The 22,473-nt window shown below is 33.8% G+C and overlaps 1 protein-coding gene across 1 annotated transcript in view; it reads left to right on the forward strand.

Moving 5' to 3' along the window:
• The window catches only part of LOC106469178, a 52,152-nt gene that overhangs the window by 9,706 nt on the left and 19,973 nt on the right, over positions 1-22,473 (forward strand). The window contains exons 4-8 of the mRNA XM_013929643.2: positions 11,874-12,052; positions 14,399-14,469; positions 15,437-15,535; positions 18,012-18,038; positions 18,410-18,508. Coding sequence (XP_013785097.1) covers positions 11,935-12,052; positions 14,399-14,469; positions 15,437-15,535; positions 18,012-18,038; positions 18,410-18,508 — 414 coding nt within the window. The 5' untranslated portion in view covers positions 11,874-11,934. The remainder of the gene's footprint in view (positions 1-11,873; positions 12,053-14,398; positions 14,470-15,436; positions 15,536-18,011; positions 18,039-18,409; positions 18,509-22,473) is intronic.

Here is a 22,473-nt window from a genome sequence, read left to right on the forward strand (position 1 = left end):
CGTAAGCAGAAGCCAACGTAGACGGAGACCTAGTACGGAAGAAGATACGTCCCGAAAATTAAGTAGACTTTGTTGAATTGTAATTTTGTCTTTGTAATTCTGTACAGTTAATTAAGTTATTGTTAATTGTTATTGGTTTATTATATGTGGTTATTATTCGGGACGAACAATATTAAAGAGGGGCAGTGTTGCGTCAGCGAGTCACGTGACTACTGTGACGCAACGTTTCTAGAACTATCATGTACTTTGGCGAATGCTCTAGTAATGACTAGATATAGGGTAGGCTGGTATATAAAAGAGGGGAATGTAGTGTGTGTATAGACAGTGAGTAATTGAACTGCAGTCAGAGAGCACGAGAGACGTTACAGCGTTTGTTTAGCGCGATTGTTGAAGTTAAGTGTATCGGTAAAGTTGTATTCGGAAAGAATAAATCAGTTTTATTGAGTAAAGACTTGTGTCGCTTAAGTTTCGTCGGAACGAAGTTACGGAAAATGAATTAACACACGGAGACGTAACAATATAATTAAACATTTTTTTATTCAAGAAGGCACTTAAGACTTTAACTTCATAACACGTAAATAAAGTCTTAAAGCAGATTAAATTTTTTTTCCTGTTTAATGGGAATGGTGTTGTTGCTTCTTTTGCTCACAAATCCGTGTGATATTGGGAGTGATGCAAGAGGATTCTCCTATTAGGTGCGGCGTTCAGTTTGTTTTGTGTTTGTAACAGTGTAGCGTGAGAATCCAGTTTCACACAATTATGTTGTAGCGAAGGGAAGGTGCTCACGAGCTGCACATTTCGCCACATTTGGGTACTCGTGAATTAGGCTACTCCAAAAATTAATTAATGGAAGTTCGCTGAAGCTTTGTTTTAGTGTGGAGTCAGAAGTCATGTCAATCAAGCCCTCATAATTTTGCAATTATAAGCCGACTGGCTTGGCTGTTAGTGCAAATAGATTATGCACCCATTCATTGTAGTCATTTGATGGAGGAAAATATTCCAACAAAGTGAAGTGTAAGTCACTGAAAAAGTTTTCATCGGGGACAAAATTAATTTCGGTGATAAGCAATCAAAGTTCGTGTTTTCTATGCACGAAATCCAAGATGTCAGTTTCCACAACATCGATGAAAATTTGCCTTTTGCAATAAAAATGGTAACATCCTTTCCTTGCAGCAACAGATTCATTTCAATTGGTTTTTAAAGGTATCTGCAAGATACACAACTCTCAGAACCCATGAACAAACAGTCTGATAGTCGAAATTGGTGATCTACACAAAATATTAATACTTCATAACGAAGTTCAAAAAATCTGACAAGCATTTCGCCTCATGACAACCACCTCACCTACGTATGTAGAAGCAGCGCTGTGTGCTGACTACTTATTTCTTCGCATAGAATTTTAAATAATCTGGATTTCAGTGGTCGAGTTTTGATATAACTGATAATTTGCACTGCTCCATCCAGTACATCTTTAAGAGTTGTAGGCACCTTTTTAATGGCAAGTGCTTGTCTGTGGAGAATACTGACTGCTGGTACAGCCCAGTGGCACAGTTTGATCGCGTTACAGCACCTGACATGCCTGTTTTCCCAACCATTCTCTTTGAGCCATCACTGGATAATTCTTCATCAGTTGTGTTGCTTTGCTAAGATTCATATATGAGCAGGTCTTTCTCAATCTATTTATCAAATACGCAGGGGCATATCTACGGAAAATAGCGCCTATGGCAAGCACTGAAATTGCGCCCCTGTCCAAACATCTGACACCCATCTTTTAGATAACTTAACCATAATATCAGCTCAAAAATACAAGTCAAGCTCGTTAATCTTTTAATTAACAAATTATGGCACTGCATGAAAATTACAACTGCGCCTTCCTTGCTTTTACTGATGCAAATTGGTCTATGATGTGCTCAAAGTCAGTTTTTTTTTTCAGTTTCTTCTCTTTTTACACTCAACAGAGTAAGATCACAGAATCTGCCTTGACCCATGGAGGATCCCAAATACATAAGTATTAGTTTTAACTGTTGAATGATCTCTCACATCTGGCGATGGAAACTGCGATGGTTAGCATTATCTGAATAGCAATGGAAGACGCTCTCATCTCCATACTGAACAATAAATTCGAGAAGCTCTTCAGGTCCTGATATTTTCATGTTGGCCCGACTTGATAGCAACATTCTGCAATCCAAAACTTCTTCATGTAACTGCTGTCCATCAACATCAGAGCTGTACAATTCACCCAAATTATCGCACTTCTTCTTTAGGTCGTTACTGTCGGCGCCGTAACACAGTCCCTCGACATCGAGAAGGAACCCAAACTTGGCGTCAGTGTCGTACAAACGAGCGAACCTTTCGTCCATTTCTCTGTGAAGACTATCGAGTGTTCCCTTCATGACTCTTTCCGTTTCCTCCTTGGCTGTTAACCCAGCGTCTCTCGAGTTATCATCAGCCATTCGTTTCTTTCGTCTCTGACGTCTTTCAACTTCAATATTCCACTCTTCACAGAGACCGAGTCCTCTTCGAGGGCTTTCAAATCCAGGACAGCATTGTGGAAGTTTGAACCCAGCTTTATTATTTCTGTTCTCAACGTGTCAGGCATAATTGCTTTTTCAGTATCCTTGTCGAGCTTCAGAAGTCCAATGTCATGCTGTTCAACCACTTCTGGTATGACAATTCGAGGCTTTTCGCCACCATCCAATTCACTAAGTTCAGTGTTGTCAGGTTCAATCCCGTCAATAAATCAACATCCCTCCCCCCCAACATCGTCTTCCCCTCCTGTTATGTCCACGTTCTCTCTGGCAGCCTCACTCTTAATCTCGTTACACTCGGATTTACCTGACTTGACTTTCTCCTTGGCTTGTGACGCATTTGTACTTGATCCACCTTCGGATTCTAACAAACTTGTAGCTGGTGCAGGCGACTCCATGGAACATGTCGAACTAATTGTTCTGGGCTTTTGAAAGAAGTGAATGAACAACTTGCTCGACTTCTTGGCTTCCTCTGTCTCCAACTTTCGTCTCTTCCGTCCTTCAGCTCCACTTTCTTTCTTCTTTGTGAAGAAATGTTTCATGGTCTTCTTACACAATGCTCTGAAATAAGGAAATGGCACTTTTAATAAGAACATTAAATTTCATAGATTTTGCACAAAATTCTGGACTACCTCCCTAGTTTGCGCATGAGAATGGTCTTACTGCCAGTTGGCACTGAGCAGTGGTACTATGAAGTATGTGGTCAAGTTGCTCCCAGCACTGTATTTTTACCTAATAATTTATATAAGTGGTTTAACAATCCGGCCATCCTAGTGCTTCTCACCCATGATAATCCAAGACAGATCATACATTTGAAGAAAATTATTTTTTCACTATTCGAGGATGGCTTGTCTGACTTGAACAGAAACTGCTCAGTGGTGCCATATCTTAGGTACGCCACTGCAAATACGTAGCCCACAAATAACAGCAATGCTGCAAGCCCTAACACGTCAGTGGACTCATCTAACTGGAATGAATATGCATCACAAGATTTCAGCCAGGAAACTAGCTCATTCTCGATGTCAGCAGCAAGATATTGAATTCGACGGGCGACAGTATTGTTTGACAGCTATAATGCCTCAATTTTTTTACTAGCCTTCTCATCAAGCTTAGACTTTACACTATCTTTGTAAGATGCCTCTGTTGCATTTTCGTTGTCTGTTTTGACAGTTTTTAACAGCGAGGTTTTACAGTCTGTAAGTGCATTAACCTTTCTCTTGAAAAACTTATGTCTTTATCTTCGGAATAATTTGTTTCCAAATGCCGTCACAGTTTAGCCAGTGCTATAGAACTGTTGGATAATATTTTGTTGCACATGACGCACTGTGCCTCAAGGGAATCTTTATTTCCAATGCACGTAAATTCATAAATCTAATAGCTCCCGCCGTACTTACGTTTCTTGTTGCTAATTCGGTTGATTTGGGTATCGGGTGCTTCATTTTGAAAAAATCATTCTCCGAATTTTTGGCAGCAAAGTGTTGCAATGGTCCACTTTCAGCTGCAGTCAGTATATCAGAAGAACTTGTTTTTTGCTTTAAAGTTCCTTCTTTTAGTCAGATATCCATGGCTAAGTAGTATCAATACTTGGGAAAATCACTGTAATTCTGTGATGTTACGAAATATTCACAAACTCAAGCTTAGCTTGTTGTTTCCTTGAAACACTGCACTCGACTATCACTAGCGCCTAACTTACAGCAAGTCTTAAATTAGGCTCCGCTATAAATTAAGTAGCCAATGACAAAGGGAATACATGGAGTTACAATTTATGGGCTAACAATTTTTTAAGCCATACCTACACCTGGCCTTCTCCTTTACTTCAACTACACTACACAAAATCTTCTCGTGGAACCCATGGATATATCATACAGAACTCCAGGGTTCTGCGAAATAGAGTTTACGAAATACTACTTTATCTGATTCTTTATAATTGTCTCGTTGTTGTTCTGTATCAACCTTAGCGATTTTGTTTTCCAGGAGAAAAGTTTTTTTTGGAAATTTCTCTACAGATGAGATTATTGGCTCTATCGTAGCTGTGGCCTTTTGGGGTTGCTATACTGTTGACTCAAAAGGGTGATTTGGTATTGAGGGAATCGTGTTTGCTGTGACGACCTAATGTGGCCGTTGTTTGGTTTACTGTTTTGTCTGTCACATCTTAACATTACAGAGTGAGGTATTGATAGTCGTTTTATACATTCGCAACTTCTCGATTTTTTTCCCAGCAAATATTTAAGATTATTTTTTTTTTGTATTCGGATGTGAGATTTTTGATACAGTACAATGCATTGCGTTTTTTACAAGTTGCAAGCTGTGGAATTTTAGAAAGAAGTGACAATGCATTGAGTTAAATATCGATGACTTATTCCACAGTTGTGTTTGGTTTGTCATGTGACTGTCTTTTATTTATCTTTGAGATGCAAAAGATACTCGTTTAATATATATATATAAGATAGTTCAGTTTTTTTATGATGGCGATTCTGAAAGATCTTTTTCTTTTCTAGAAATTTATAGCACTAATTATTACCCATTCATACAGTTAGTACCAGTACTATTGTTTCTTCTAGCATTACTACAATATTTTCGATTAATAGTTGCTAATGATTTTTTTTAATATGAAAATTTAAATAACATCGTTATATAAAGTTCCAAGAAAATGATGAAATCACTCTATTTTAGAGTTACTTTGGAACCTTTGAAGACAGCTAGGTAATTGAAAATATCGATTTATTCCTGCTGGATTAATGTTGCATCTGCAGCATTGTTGTAGGAAGCCTATTTATGTTCTTCTGACAAGCTTCCGCGTATATACTGCAGAGACAATATGACGTTTTCGGTTGATAGGTTGGAAGACCTTTTCCGTTTTAAGGAAACGTAATATTGGCTGGATATGTTTAAGCATATTAAAAGAAATGGGTATTTTACTCTATAATTTTGTTATTTTTTGTCTTAAAGTTTTGGTTATACACATTATCAAGGAACTACGCAACAGGGTGATAACTCTGGTACAATTGAATTTAAATTCCCAGTAACAAATTAATCGAATTATCTTAGATGATAATAGTTGGGCATACATGTAACTCTTGAGAGAAAAGGAGTCTTTGCTACAAAGTTTTTTTCTTAGAAGTTGAAAAAATAATACTAAAATTTTCTTCACACTTACTTTGCACACGTGCTAGGACTCTCGAGCTGTTTTACAGAACAGATGATAAGTGTTCACTAATTTTTTATGTAAACACTAGTTAGTAGAGCTCATGTAACCTTTGAACACAAGGAATAGGTGTGTTTGTAAACAATTAGTTACCTCTTTAGTTTGAAAGTTTCTGGAAACAAGTCTGGGCGTAATATGTGAAAAAGCTCTTCTTAGAAGTTGGCCTTTTAAAACTTTAACAATAGTCTTTTTCTTTATATTCATATTGATATGATCAAGAATATTTTTGAAGTACTTGTGTAATATTGAAAATTCTAGTTAAGACAACAATGAGTGGCTAATGAATTGAAGGACTGTAGATGTTACCATTTAAAACAGATTGCTTTTGACGAACTCAGGCATAAAGCTTCAAAAGTTGGTATACAATTCAATGTGTCTTCTTATGAAAACATCCATTATCAAAACTGGTCTCACTAGGTTTTATGAAGGTGTTAAAAAAAAGTTTGAATTCATTTTCAATAATAAATTTTATGTTGGCATGCTGTTTATTTAGGTAGTTGAAAACAAATAAACTTGAGTTGGATTTTCAAATATAAGAATGATTCATTAAAATATTTAGTTTAATAAAGAGACTCAGATTCAGAAGAAAAGTGATTTAACCTTTATTTCTCATGATGACAGAAGTGTAAGTTAGTCAAGAGCCTTTCTACAGCAACATGGTAATAAAATTCATTATTACAAATAAAATGTGAAACCTTTATCAAATTTAAAACATTTCTTGTGTAGTACAGGATGTTGGTTTGTGCCTGCTATTCCTTTAACTAAGATGTAAATTTTTTAAAGTGTGGTTTTTAATATTCTTAGTTTGAATGCAGAGTCTTGCTAAGATAACACTTTAGCATTTCCTGTTTTGAAAGCATCCAAGATGTGGGTTCGCTGATTGGGAATTAATTGACATCTCTTGCAGGGAAGGTAGAACGTGATGACCAGAAATATAAAGTTATCTTTCATGCCAGTGAATTAAATAAGGGTCAGGAGCATCTGCGCCTAGAGCTTGAGTTTAAGTGAGCATGATCTTGTATGCGAGGTACATTAAGTGTGCATATATGGTTTTGATCATATCAGGGTTAGTGCTAGACCTTTGGGGACCCTAAACAATAATATTTTTCGGCCCCACTAAAAAAATACCCCTTGCATTATTTCCACTAACCAGATATTATATAAATAGAGCACACACTAACACTTGTTAAATGTCATTTCTACTTGTAAACTGACTTGGCTTTGCTGTTATTTTTCTCAAATCATGTACACTGTTCATGTACTGCAGTTAGCAACTAATCAGTACATGTGTGCTGCACGTATGATTACTGAGGTCTTGCTGCTGTAATTTTTAAATCTATGTCCATTATTTAGTGGTGCTTTGGATCGATTTCACTGAAAACATATTTTTAAAATGATTCAAATGCTAAAACAGGCAAAAGTCAAAGTTCTGTTGAAAAACAAAATTTTTGAGCTCTAAACAGTTACTTTGCATAGCGCCACCGCTGGTTTATGTATTTTTTGTTAATTTTAAGCCATTTTGCCCCTGTAAGACAAGTTTTAGAGTTATTCAGAATTTTCACAGTTTAGTTGTAATAGTTATAACTTTAAATTACTTTTCACGAGAGAGACAACAGTGAAAATATTTTGTTGTTATTTAAACCATAACACGCATGTTCACTTTGGCAAATGAATAGTGTCTTTTTAAAGAAGGTTTAGAAATTTTATTTAGTTTTAATGTTTTGAAATTTTATTTAAACTTGTATTTAGCAGTTTAGATTGTGTAGATTGTTAAATTTCCCTCACTTCATTTTAGGCTCCAACCCCCTTGAAAATGGAAGCCTACAGAAGTCAAGATTTTAAATACACAGTGAAAAGGAAACTACTCCAGTTGGGTCTAAGTCTCCTGATACATGTGATCCTCCTTTAACTAAAGTACAGAACGGAAAAGAGTTAGCCTGTGCTATCTAATCTCATCACATGTATCAGGAGACGCTACAGGATAAAACATAGCTTACATAATCTAATCTGATCACATGTATCACGAGCCGCTATTTTAATAAAGTACAGAACACAAAAGAATACATTTTCTAAACTCATCACATGCATCAAAAGATGCTCCTTTAACAAAAGTGCAAAACACAAAACATTAAAGCTGAACTCATCACAATGTATCACGAAACGTTCCTTTAACTAACGTATAGAACATGAAACAGTAAGCCTTCAAAGTCTAAATTCATCTTACGTATCACGAAACACTTTTAAAGTACAGAACCCAACCAGTAAGCTTACATTGTCTAAACTCATCATATTTATGAGGAGACGTTCTTCTAACTAAAGTATAGAAAATATAACAATAAGCCTACACGGTCTAAACTCATCTTATGTATCACAAAACCCTTATTTAACTAAAGTGGAGAACAGAAAACAGTAAGCTTACACAATCTGACCTCATTATATGTATAACGAAACTCTCCTTTAACTAAATTACAGAACAAGAGCACAAAACAGTACGTTTACACTGTCTAAACTCATCATATTTATCACAAGACGCTCTTAAATGAAGTACAGAGCACGGAATAGTAAGTCTACATAATCTAAGCTCATCACATGTATCAGGAGACATCTTTAACTAAAGCCCAGAACACAAAACAGTAAGCCTACAGTGTCTATACTCATCACATGTATCATTAGTCGCACCTTTAAATCTTACGAATTGCCGTTGAGCCATCAAAGGGAGAGGGGGGGGGGGGGACAGACACTTCGTTAGGAGCAATAATGTTTGTGTTCTGAGTACTTTAAACAAAACTGTACAAATTAAAAATGAAATATTTAATGAATATTAAAGTGTATTTCTTATGTGAATATGTTCAGCTCAAGAAGTTCATTTCTGATTTCGTTGCAGTTGATTTGAATAATGTTGTGTGGAGAGTATGTACCAGTACTGTTACACAGGCCTGCGATGGTTTTATTGTCTTGAAATTTTTACATGTTTTACAGTAATTCCTGAACGCTGAATCCGAAAATGGTGTCCATTTTCCATCACGTACAGATTTTTCACAAAACCTCATACGTACTTTTACATAAGTGAACCATTTTTATTGAAATCAAGTCACTTTTTGTTTTGCTTAAAATGTTAACAACCACTGGCCATAGATTTCTCTAGACCAATCGCGACGTGAGAGTCTTATCGATCATTCTAGTACCCACGAGAAACACATCGCTAATATATAAACAGTTAACAGGCCGCATTGCTTGTCACTTCTGGATAGTATTATTTATTCGTGGCTATGGCAACAAGAGGTTGTGTAAATGATCCAAACATATTCTGTTATATTTTTCGTAAATTTGTTGTAAAGAAACAAAGGCAAAACATTACATAATTCGTCAAAAAAGCGTGTTACCTGTCTTTTGGAATGAAACTTGGGGGCAAAGACAAATCATGGTCTCCGCACAAAGTTTGTGTCGAAGAGTTGAGACAATGGAATGAAGGTAAGAAAAAGTATTTGCTTTTTGGAATTCCAATGGTCTGGCGTGAGCCTAGCAACTTTTCTCATGTAACGTGCAAGTCTACAACACTCGAAATAAAAAGTAAACGTTTTATCGGAACCTTCAATCTGCTATAAGACCTGTTGCTCATGGACCTGATGTACTTCTACCTACTCCACTGGAGACTCATGATACAGTTTCATCTGATTCTGAAGCTGATGTCAATAGAAATGATGATGAAGTTTAAATTCGCATGCTTGTGTTATTGGCGTCGTTTAGTAGACGTTTGTATAGTTGTGATGCAATAAACAGAAGTGCTATAGGGTTTTAAAGACTGACTGTCCCAAAAGAACAAACCGGATACCGATTAACAAATACTAGGAAATGTACAAATAAGTATCAACATTGTGGCATTCAGTTTTAAAACGTTTTACTGTTTACTGTGGAAATATGAGTTGAAACGTTTCGTTAAGTTGGAATTTGAACTCAATATCATAAATGAATCATGAATATATTATGTTTTTTCTACACGTGAATACAATAAATAATGACATGTACAGTAAATAGCTTTAGAAATATTCTAAAAGCTTTGTTTTCACAAGAACAGTTTATACAAACTAAAATTATGCAACTTACATATGGCTGAACGTTTTTGTTATGAATTGTTTTTGGTATTTGAGCTTTAAACACTTTATCTAATTCAATCACTTAGATAGTTTTGCTCTAAGCCAAAAAAACTTAAGATGTCTGTCGTGAAGTTACTGATACCCTTTTAAATTCTAATTGATCTTTATTGCCTTCTCAAGACTCTTGAAGATTATTTTAAGAAAAAAATGGATTACACCAGTTAACAGTTTCATAGAATCATAATCTTCTTTTTGTTGTTGTTTTTCGCAGCTGAAGTATTCTTGTATGATGTTCTATTGCTAAAGCCTGGACATGTTCAACTAACTGGTTGAAGTGTTGCCGTTTATTAGTGACAGTTTTAGTAAGAAAAACCCATATTTAATGCATCAACCGGCGTACATAGCAGTTTAAACGAGTAAAAAAGATCACGTGACTCTTTAATTAATTAAATAGTAAATAACGAACGCTCACATCATTATTCCTTGTGAAACTGAACTATACGATTACTGAAACTTCAGGTCTACTTGCTATATATTATAAAAATGTCTTGTTATATTTAATGGATGTGGCATCAATATGTCATGAACATTTCGTATCTTATGTGATTACAGTGTCATTATAGAGTATCGTATCACAAGTATGTCGTATTGTACGTGATGACAGTGACATCTTATTACAATAAATTACAAATATATCCCATTTTATGCGAACACTATTATCGCGTGATAAGTGTGTCGAAATTAAAATATCCATTCAATCATCAGTAAAAAAAAAAGATTATGTTAATATATATATATTTGAACTCAAGCATTCAAGTAATGCGGACGATTGATGGTAACACTCTGGTAAACTTAAGAGTATGAAGAGAAGTAAATATGGTTTCGATATTTATATATTGAATTAGGTTTGTGCTCCCCAGGAGCTCGGCAGTACGTCTGAGGGGCCACACCACTAAAAACCGAGTTTCAATACTCGTAGTGAGCATAGCACAGATAGCCCAGTGTGTAGCTTTGTGCTTAACATCAAACATACAAAAATTAGGTTAGTTCAAACATATTTATAATGCTCTGACTTGTTCTATGTAATAATCATAATAACTTGTTGAAAATTTTCACAAATAAGTCTTGTTTTAAGTTACGCCTATCGCATATAGTAACAAAATGTTATTTTTATGACTGATTAACAATTGTAAGATTTTATTACACTCTATCACGAATATGTCCAATTTTATGTTATAACGATTACGACGTCTACTTACTATATATTATAAAAATGTCTTGTTATATTTAATGGATGTGGCATCAATATGTCATGAACGTTTCGTATCTTATGTGATTACAGTGTCATTATAGAGTATCGTATCACAAGTATGTCGTGTTGTACGTGATGACAGTGACATCTTATTACAAATATATCCCATTTTATGTTATAACGATTACGATATTAAATACTAAAGACTGCCAACTGTGTGATAGTGAGTATTTAAGAGTTTTGAACAATAAATGCATATTTATGTTGGTGCATTTTGAATTTTTTTCATTATGAAAGTTGTTTGTAATTAAGCACAAAGCTACATAATGGGCTATCTATGCTCTGCCCATCACGGGTATCGAAACCCGGTTTCTAGCGTTGTAAGTCCGTAGACATACCGCTGTGCCACTGGGGGCGGCATTATGAAGGCGAAGGTTTTTTTTATGGATATTACACTTTACGGAAGTTATCAATATGCCCCCCAGTAGCACAGTGGTATGTCTGCGGACTTACAACGCTAGAATCCGGGTTTCGATACCCGTGGTGGGCAGAGCACAGATAGCCCAATGTGTAGCTTTGTGCTTAACTTCAAACAAACAAATCAAGTTATCAATAATCATATAATTTATCCTGGTTTCCTCTGAGTGAGGCATGTTTGAAATAGAATTATTGTTGTTTTAAACATGTATTGTATTTTATGCTACATAACGTACATCCTGAGAATAATGCCTGTCAAACCCTAAAGGGAAATACCTCAATGTAGTATGTGATGAAATTTCCGTTTCTTTCTTTAGCCAGAACTATATATATATGTAACGGGTGATAGAATTCAATAATCAACAAAGCACAAACAAGATGGACAACAAATTCCTGCTCTTTGCTTTTATTTTTCTGGTCTGCTGTCATGGGAGCAGTGGATTTCTTGGATGGAACCTTGTTTTGGAGCAACAGTTATTTAACGCCCTCATCTGCAGTAAGTTGATTTTATCTACTTTTTTGTTTTTATTGTTATTAATATTTTATCTTGAATCAATTAAATGCAGCGTTAGAAACTGCACTTTTGAATCCCGACGAAAAAGAGACCACTCTTCAAAAGCGCTCGTTACTTGGAGTTTTATCATCGTTTGTCTAAAGTTAGGGTTTGGAGAAAATATTTTTTGTTAAATTAAAAACAAAAAATACCTAGTACGTTTACCAGAGGGTTAAGTAATATCTATAGATCTATTAAGATAAAATCCTCAATACAAATATTCTTTTATTAAGTGATTGTGATAGAAATTTGCTTAGGTTTGTTTTGTCTTATAAGATATGTAAAATTAATTACATTAATAAAATACACCAAATAACATTTCCCTGAAGGTATGTAATTTAAGTATACATTAAAAATTGTGAGGTAAATGAAATCTTCAGGTCTAGCAATAAAGATAAAATAAAATTTAGCCCCCCCCTCCCGACATTTCTCTTAATTCATCCATCACAGATTTTAAGTCAAAGGAGAGTGTGTTAAAATAACTTTTCAAATTCTTTTGTTTTCTACAAGTCACTGACGAGAAAACCATTTATGGTTCGAGCCCCAGAAGCGTTTTTTAACACTTCAAAGTACTCGGTGCAAATTTATTAGGGGGCTCGTACGTACTGATCAACTATAGGTATAGAAATTCATGTTTTTTTTGCATTACTTTGGCTACCCGCAATATGAGGATTCCCCGATTTCACCGACGTTAAATACGCCACTGTGTCGAGAGCGGCCCTGTTTTTAGCATGTTGTAATATATCTCTGAGGTATTGTGTTTCTCGTCCTGTTAGTACCACTTCAAATTATAACAAAATCTCACTTTTGACAGTGGGTGCGTTATAAGAGTGAATGTCAAATCTCACTATTCAGTGTGACAAGAATAACAAGAGTTGTCAGTGGGTTTTTCTTAACTAGTTACCTTCCTTCTAGTCTATCACTTCAACATTAGGGACGACTAGCACAAATAGCCTTTGGATAGCTTTGCACGGAATCCAACAAATAAACACACAAGGTATTATTTTCAGTTCTATATTTCAACAGCTAGGGTGGACAATGAAAGGTAAAAGTTTATTTGAATTGTTATTTATCGATTATGTAGGTAACGATTTACGTTACTGAAAAAAAAGGCTTCCTGAACAGTGTCTTATACGAAATTTCACTTTTAAATTGAACATCGACGCCCTCTGTCTTAGTACGTTACTCTTTATTTCTTATTTTGGATAGAAAAGCTTTTAACCTTCATGATTACTAACTCTAGATAGATTTATTAGATGAAAAAGGAAGAAACCCAAATAATAAAAATACGCTAGTAAAATAAATCACCCATCCATAGAACATCATGTACCATATTTATAAACATAACAACAAATAAAAACTAATAAAAATTATTATAAACAGAGAGAAGGTTTATCTATGGTATCCCCTTGTCACTGTTGTTATGTGACCTTCATATGGATAGTTTTGAAAATGAAGCTATAAATAACGCTACATTTAAACCAGAAATTTGGATAAGATATGTAGATGGCACATTCGTGGTGTGGAGACATGGCAACAACAAACTACAAATTTTTTAGTTAATTAAATAGTAAAGAACCAGCAATTCAATTCACGTGTGAAATTGCCCCCCAGTGGTATGTCTGCGGACTTACTTCGCTAGAAACCGGGTTTCCATACCCGTGGTGGGCAGAGCACAGATAGCCCATTGTATAGCTTTGTGCATAACTACAAACAAACAATTTCATCTTTACAATATGAAAAGAAAATCAAAACCGTATATAACATGTAAAAATTGAACGGACTGTCACGTTTACCAGGACTAAAAATGATCTTGTAAATAATTCAGCTAAATAAATATACCGGTCTAACTAGCAGTATGCTACGTTATAAAACAAAAACTTATAATAATTGGAAATCATTGGTTCATCAGCTGGGCATACGTATTATAATCGTTATTTTCGGTCGTAATTCCAATAATGTCTCACGAGATTCGGCCAGATTAGAATTTTTAGGTTATTGATAATAATGACTGGATTAATATTGGTCCTTTCTTTGATAATATTACAGTATTGTTTAAAATATATCATAGAAGAACTCGTGGTATAATTGATATACTCATTTCAGAATGTTACGAAAACAGAAATAGAAGCATATAATTAAATAGAAAATTCTTAACGATGTTAACATGGTATATCTATGTTATATAATTGTTTTCTTGTGTTGTGTTCAACATGTATTATTTTGAAACAACTGTTAATACGTAATGGTTTGCTGATAATGCCTACTTTAGGAATGTTCATGTTTCAGATGAGAATGTCAATAATGGAACAAGAGTGGCACGATATGAGTGTGTTCTGAACGCAAAATCCGAAGATGTGGTGAGTAGAATGATATTGTAATCTATATTATGTTTGTCTGTCCATAACGAAAATTTTCTAGCTTTTCAACCTCTGATTATTATGAAATTTTCACGAGTTTTTGGTTATGGTCCAAGGGAAATTCTTCCTGTATTCATTTTCTCACTTTGGCGAGTTTTACAGTCATTTTAATTTCCCCCCATTACTACTTCCTCAGTACATATTTCTTGAACTCTGATCGCTATGAAGTTTTCAGGAACTCTTAGGCATGGTCCAGATCTTCAAGACAAGAATTCGTTTTATGAAGTGATGTGATAAGTAAATACATGCTATTAATTTTGCTATAACTTTTTTTTGTATCTTTGAATAATTGCTAGTATGGATAAAACATTTACAATCAGGACCTAACTAAGATAACGTTTTGTAGAACACAATAAGTGCCGTTTATTAGATCTATTATTTACCAATCTATCTAAATAGATTTGCATAGAAATTTTTAGTTAAAAACTCTTACGGCCCCCTGATGTCTCAGTGGTACGCCCGAGGGCTAAATATCGAGTTCCGATACTCGCGATGGGCATAAGATAGATAATCCAATATGTAGCTTAGTGCTTAACAACAACACCAACAAACCCTTCCAAAATAAAATATTACGTTTTAAAGGTAAATAAAAGTAAAATATTAGAAACTGATTTATCAAACAAACTTATCACCAGTAGGCAAATTATCCAAAAGCACGTGTACGAACATAAACACTAATAAGCTCGAACGGGCACATTATTTATGAAATAATTTATATTTACAGTTAAGTTAAAGTTTATGATAAAGATGTGGTTTTGACAAACTATGTAAGGTCTATTGATGAACAGAAACCACAAACTACCACATCGTTTGTTATATATATATATATTTATTTAGAGTTGCTTTACGTTTTTTAATGAAAGCGTGTTTTTATAAGTTTTAACGTCACTGTTTTACTTAATGTTAGAGGAACGCCAAACAACTGTGCCAGAACCAAACCGCACCGGGCCTAACCGATCTGGAGTTTCTGAACCAACTTTGTACTAATGCAACCGCCAGAGTAGAGGTGACTCAGTGTTTTATATTTACCAAATAACATCTGAATACAGTTGTCAAAAAATTGCAAAGTCATTTTAATTTTTTACCTAAAATAATCTTGAATCTTTCTTTTGGTGATTTAGATATTTTAAAGAAATACAGAAGGTCATTTACAGATGTAAATTAGCTAATGTTTCCCAGCAAATATCTGGTCAGCACTAGAACTTACACAATGTGATAAAAGCATCTAAAAGCAAACTACGCTGACCATTGACTGGTGGGATATTGACCACTGTTTTCGAAGAGAGATATATACATACAGGGAAATTGTTAAACTACGAAAGTCAAACTATGCAAAATTTGAAAAATTAAAATCTCAATGTTTTCCATAGAAGTGGAAAACTCGTTAAGTAGAAAATGTAAAACAGCAATGGGGTCAAAACCACATCCCAAGTCAGTCAGGACCAAAATCCTTCATCTGTAAGGTGAAACTGGACTATTGTTACGAAAAAGAGCTCTCCGATCAAAAAAGTTCTTTTGATAAAGCTGGGAATATATCCTGTTATCAACGACAACAGAAAACAAAAACAAGAAAAAGCAAGAATCTAATGTTGGCGAAATACACGACAATGATCAAAGAAATAGAAATATCATTCGATCACATACCCATCAAGTCCTCGACACAATTTCAATGGTTGTTTATGTCTTCGGTATTCTCAAACATGGTTTTAAAAGTCATACACCTCAGACGTTAGCTGATTTATGGAAAATTACGCATTGCGAAGGAAGGAAACATTGACACGTCTGTTTTTTTTTTGTAGAAGCCTGATCTTTTGAAAACACCACTGCAAAGTCAATGTGAAGAAACAGATGAAGTGTGATTGATAGGAAAAACAAACTGCATTTAGTACAGTACTAGTATACTAACTTTAAGTACTTTTTCCAACGAAAGCATAAATAACCTATCTATTTCAATTAAAGATCATTATGATCTAATTGTATTTGATTAAAGAGGATCTTGATGATAGTTTACTACCATTTATCTTGAAAAAAAAAGGTCTTTCACCCAAAATTAATTATGTTAATCGTTATTATCTATTTCTATTAACCTACCCGGCTCTAAGAAACGTATCAGTAGTGTTTCTGATAAATGAAAAAAAAGAGAGAAAAAAACACCAACAAAAGTCGTTTAGTGTAACACAATACACGTTTTAACAGAATATCAGTGTTAATACTGGAAGTTTAACTCTATTGTAGAAAGGTTATCACTAGACCAAACAACATACGGGCAGAACTATGTCTTATAGAGATAAAAATGGTTGTGAAGCCATTGTATACAACTTGTTTTAACACTTATATATGAGTTAGTAAGTAGTTTAAATCCTGCATAATTTCTAGTCAATAGAGAAACTAAATCGCAATACATAAACTTTGTTCAACAAAATGTATAAATTTAATACAAATGTGACAATCTGGAGAGAAGTAACTTATTATTTTTCCATTCGCCGTAGTGAAATCAGGATTGAATAACTTATTGTTCATTAGTATTGCAATATTTAAGCCACATTTATTAACACACAACCACTCTTGGAGTCATTTGAGCATACTTCCTAAAACCTTCTAATAGATAAGTGTTAAGTGTAGCTTATAAATCGTTCATCAGGGCACTGATGTTTTGTATCAAAATTTAACACATGAAGACAAAATAAGATCTTTTTAGGGTCATCAACCGTCAAAATAAGGCTCCTTATAGTGTCGTCAAGCGGTAAAGTAAGGTTTTTATAGTGTCATCAAAATAAAATATGATGTTTTATATAGTGTCGTTTAAGGCAAAATGCGATTCTTCATAGTATCATCAAGTGGCAAAATAATGTTTTATATAGAGACACTTAAACCAAAAAACATTAAATAATGCGAGCCTCTACATTTATTTTACTGTTTTGTTAAAACATGTTATAAAAGGTTCGAGGTCTGTATAGTGTTGTTATAAGGTACTAGAATTTTACTTCAGTGGGTAACATTCTAAATTCAAATCTTCTTGTAACAAAGTTTGATAAAAGAAGTCAGTTGGGAACATTTCTATGGACCCATATGATTTCCATATATTTTAACCCTAGAATTACCGATATGGTTCCGATCATCTTTTCAAACATATTTTTTTACATTATATGTGATCTCAACTGTTTGTGGGTCCGTAACTTGGTTACAATGTCGATAATAACATATGAAAAATGTTAATAAAAATAACATTGATATTGGCATTTAATTCCACTATTTCAATTTTCTCGTTTTCTTCAGTTCTTTTTATAAGTTTTTACATTGAGTGCTGTAACAGCCAAAACAATAAGATTACTGAATATGGTGTAATATTCGGACCCCATTGGTAATGAACGGCATAAAATCGAGTCGGTTTATTTGAAGGTTAAGACTTCACTGGTCATTTTTTCCAGAAAAGACTTGAATATATACCTTCTAACAATATTTTCTTTTTGTTTTTATTTCAGTTTACTACATGTGTGAAGAACGAGTTGGTAAGTGTTTAATTTTTTATTCGTTCTACATTAAACGTAAAACAATAATGAAAAATTACCGGTGTAATTGAAAGACATTCGGTGAACCTGTTGTTTTTACTTATTCTTCAAGAACGAGCCGAAAAAAAATAGACATCATGTAAATTTTACTGGCAATAAAACTTCGAAGCTTTAATGGACATCGAACAAATCTATTGTCTTTGTAGATACAATAAACACCATATTCTAACGACAGACAGTTGAATTAAAACTCACACTTGATCAATGAACCATGTTTTCGTTCAGTTTCAATTAAAGATAAATATTTATAAAGTATACCCAATAAACGTTTGTAATACTTTAGCCGTTCTCTTGTATTATTCTTTTCACAGATTCCAACCCAAAACCAGTTTCCATTTTTCTCAATATTCCAATGGCTCAGAATAAATAGAAGGAACTTTAACTGCGGTGTTAACTTTAGTACTTTCCTGGTAAGCTTATAATTTTTTGGGGCCAGTCGAAAAATCGAATAAATCTAGATTATCGTGAACTTTAAAAAAAGGGATTTATTTTATATATGTGCTAATTTTGGATAATTAAGATGCTGTAAGATTTTCACAAGAGAAAAATAACACTATTAATATCTCTCTTGCTACGTTATGCTTAAATAGCCTTAAAGGCGTGTATACCCAAATATTAGTGAGCTAATAGTAACGATTCAAGAATTTTATCTGATATTCTAGTTAAAGCATGAAATTTCTCAAAGACTTTTGTATTCATTATTCGATTACGATTTGAAAATATAAAACGGTATATTTTTTAGATTTAAAAAAGAAATATATATATGTGTGTGTGTATCTAATGCACCTATAATTTAGAAACAACAATTTATCTCATATTTATAGTATCACATTTGTTCTACAGCACATTTTCTACCTTTCACTCTTCTGCCTAGTAAAATTTTCTTTGTCTCTCACGAATTCTTTTTAAGCTGCTTGATCACTTAAGTTTCAAATTGATATTTCCAGCTTTATTTGTTAATTGTATTACGTTTTGAACAATAGATTTTGCATCTCTTTAACTGTTCCACGGAGGTCCAGCAGTGAGCTTATAACACTAAAATCCGGAGTTCGGTTCCTTGCAATGTATACAATGCAGATAGCCCATTGTGTAGTTTTACGCTTAATAGCCAACAACAAACTCTCTATAGTAAATAGATGTATAGAACACACGTACGTAAACAGCTATTTTGAAATATTATTTCTATAACTTTATATGCTTATATTATTCAAACACTTTTTAACAAAGTCCCCATGTTCTATTACGTAACTCTTTTCCGCGCACTGTTTAATTTCCAAATGTATGTTAGGAAGGAAATACACATAACATATAAAATGCGTCATTTGAATATATATATATTAGTTATAAGTTTGATACACACTAATCGTCAAGCTTTGTATTTAGCAGTAGTTTAGTTTCTTACCGTTGGGCTAGAGGGTAGAGCAGGCGGTTCATGGGTTTTGAGTTAAGCAGGTCTGTATTAAAATCAAAATAACAGATAAATTCAAAATCAGAAAATATAGTAAATTACTAACAACTACTTCCGTATTCTACTATGCCTTTTTTTAAGAATTAGAAGTATATGATGTTCTTTCTAAAAAATGTTAGATTAATAGTTAATTTTCAAGTTGAGTTTGAAATTGCGACCAGAGGTCAAATTAAATAATATATAATTTATAAGCTATGGGCTGCTAGAACTTTTCCCACGTCTGTTTTTTTCAACCTATTTTTAATCCCATAAATTGTAACCTTACGTGATAGTATGTTTAACCAAATTACCTTGAGGTAGTTGGAATGTTTTCGTAATTATTCTAAAGTGGGTAAGATTCTATTAAATAAGGGTAAGTAGAAATGTTTGATTTGTTGAACTACTTACTGAGTAGAAACAAGCTACTTCTGTTATATTAAGTTTTTAGTTTTTTTTAATGGTGTACGCGATACAATATTCTTTATTATTTCATAAGGTTTAGTTAGAGAATTTTGTGCCCCCCCCCCCCCCAGTGGCACAGCGGTATGTCTGCGGACTTATAACGCTAGGATTCGGGTTTCGATACCTGTGGTGGGTAGAACACAGATAGCCCATTGTGTAGCTTTGTGTTTAATTAAAAACATAATTTTGTAACATAGTTACAGAAATGAAACGTCTGGTCAAAAATAAATCCATGAAATAGTATTTCAAACTAACTACTTGAGGTAGAAAAAATATTTGTGCGCTGAGAGAATTATGTAATAAAATGTATGGACTTTGCTAAATGCGTTCGAAGAAAGTGAACATCATCCATTATGATGTTCTTTATACAAAATGTTAGATTATTAGTTAAGTTTTGACTGAAGGTAAACTTAAATAATATTTAACTTAATACATTGTTTTAAAGATCTAGTTATTTGAGAAACTTATTTTTCAGTGTTAAAATAAATTTTGTTTTCTCAAAATTCAACGATCACGACAGTTTACTGATTTGACCAGTGATGATATATTTAGATTAATAGTAATTAACAGTTAATTGTATTTCATTTATTTACAGCGAACCAGGCAGGAAAGTATCCGTGGTTTTATTAAAAGTATAGTTTTTTCTTCTCATATTCTACTTCATGTATTCGACTATGTTTTACTTCTGAATAAACTGAAAATAATCCATTATTTCTGTTTTGTCCTCTGAATTTTTATCGCAGTCACAGATTAAAAAGATTACCTTGATGTACAGGGTGACATTTTGAAGTAACGTTTTCATTCTTTAACTTTGAACAAGTACCAAACTGTGGTTTCTTGTACATTCAAACTATTGATAAATAAATCGTTAAATATCCGAGTTAATTCCTACTTCATCGTGAAATTCGTGTCTTCAACGTTTCACCTCACGACTTCTTTCATTTGACATACTTCGCAGTGTAAGTGTGCTGAGTTATTTAAAGTGAAGAAGTCTACTTTAAATACTTCTCTGAGTGTATTGGTGAGAAGAAACGAAATAAATTGTAGAAATATTGTGAATGGACAGAGCTGTAAGAATTTCATCCAATGAACAACTTGGAAATAAATTCAGAATAACGTGTGTTTCCCCTTTCACGGTCTGTCTCCCCCCCCCTTCTCTATGCATAGGATGAAAAAGTTAATTTCATTAAAATTATCTTCAAAATATATTGTTAAGCTCAATGTAGCATTTTAAACATACATGTAAACATGTTTAAAAGTTTAATGTAAGAGATAGGAAAGTTGGACTAAAATACCGACCAATAAAAAAAGATCAAGAAATGAAAGATAAAACCGATCATTTCCGATGAATGACATTTCTCTGCACAGCTAGTCGATCTTACGAAAAAAAAACACAAATCGATGTTTGGTGCACATCCGTAATTCTCAAAGCAACTTAAAAAACCTAGCATTTTTACAGTTAGTGTCTAGGTTTCATAAGAATACTGAAGTGTATTTATACATAGTTATCTGTGATAAGGTTTAGATTTACCAAGATTTTCCTACAGACAGAACATTCGAACTCACTAGGTTATGAATTGGTGGGACTTTCCACAAGTTTGATTTTTTCAACCTATTTTTAGGTTATGTTGTTTGGGTATACCCTTGGCACAAAACACCAAGGGTATCTGCACCAAACAGTCTAGTAATGAAGACAAAAAAGGTACTCAAAAATGAAAATAAGAAAAACTGTATAGAAATATAATAGAAAGAAATGTGCCAAGTTTTGATTTGAAAAAAAGGTTTAAAAATTATATATATATAATTGAAAAAGCCGATGGATCGCAAAAAACTAGAAACATGATCGATCTGAACAGTGTCAGTACTGCCAATTACACTATCCAATATCAGGAGTAAACCCTCAGAAAAAACACACCTAAAATAGCGTCGCCACTTGCAATCATAACAGCGACACAAAAGCAAAATATGGGCACATTGGCGGTTCATTCCATTGTAAAAGAAAATAAGGAGTGATGAAACTATGGCGATCGCGGGACAAGACAACTTTCTCTCTTCGAACCATACGAAAACTAACCGGCCAAACAATAATAACAGTCTTGATCTGGAAAAGCTTGTTATTATTTTGGTCATCCCAAATCGACTGCCAACTAGCGTGAAGCCGAACCTTGATGACAGGTTTGTAGTCCACAGAACGGACAGAGCTGTGACAACGTCAGAGCAGACGGATTTAGCTGTGGTGTCAACAAGCTCGTTCCCATGAATATCAACATGGACAAGAATTAATAAAAACTTAATAGATATAGATAATAAAGAGAAGAGAGCCAGTTGTTTCTTAATATCAAACTCTACTGGGTGAGAACCCATATTAAGTGATTCCAGGGCCAACAAAGAACTAAGCATATCAGTATATACACTGAGTGGTCACAAGTAAATAGACACCTAATTTTTCGTCATTTAACTGATTTA

Source organism: Limulus polyphemus, unplaced genomic scaffold, assembly GCF_000517525.1.
Source record: "Limulus polyphemus unplaced genomic scaffold, Limulus_polyphemus-2.1.2 Scaffold3340, whole genome shotgun sequence".
Lineage (NCBI taxonomy): Eukaryota > Metazoa > Arthropoda > Merostomata > Xiphosura > Limulidae > Limulus > Limulus polyphemus.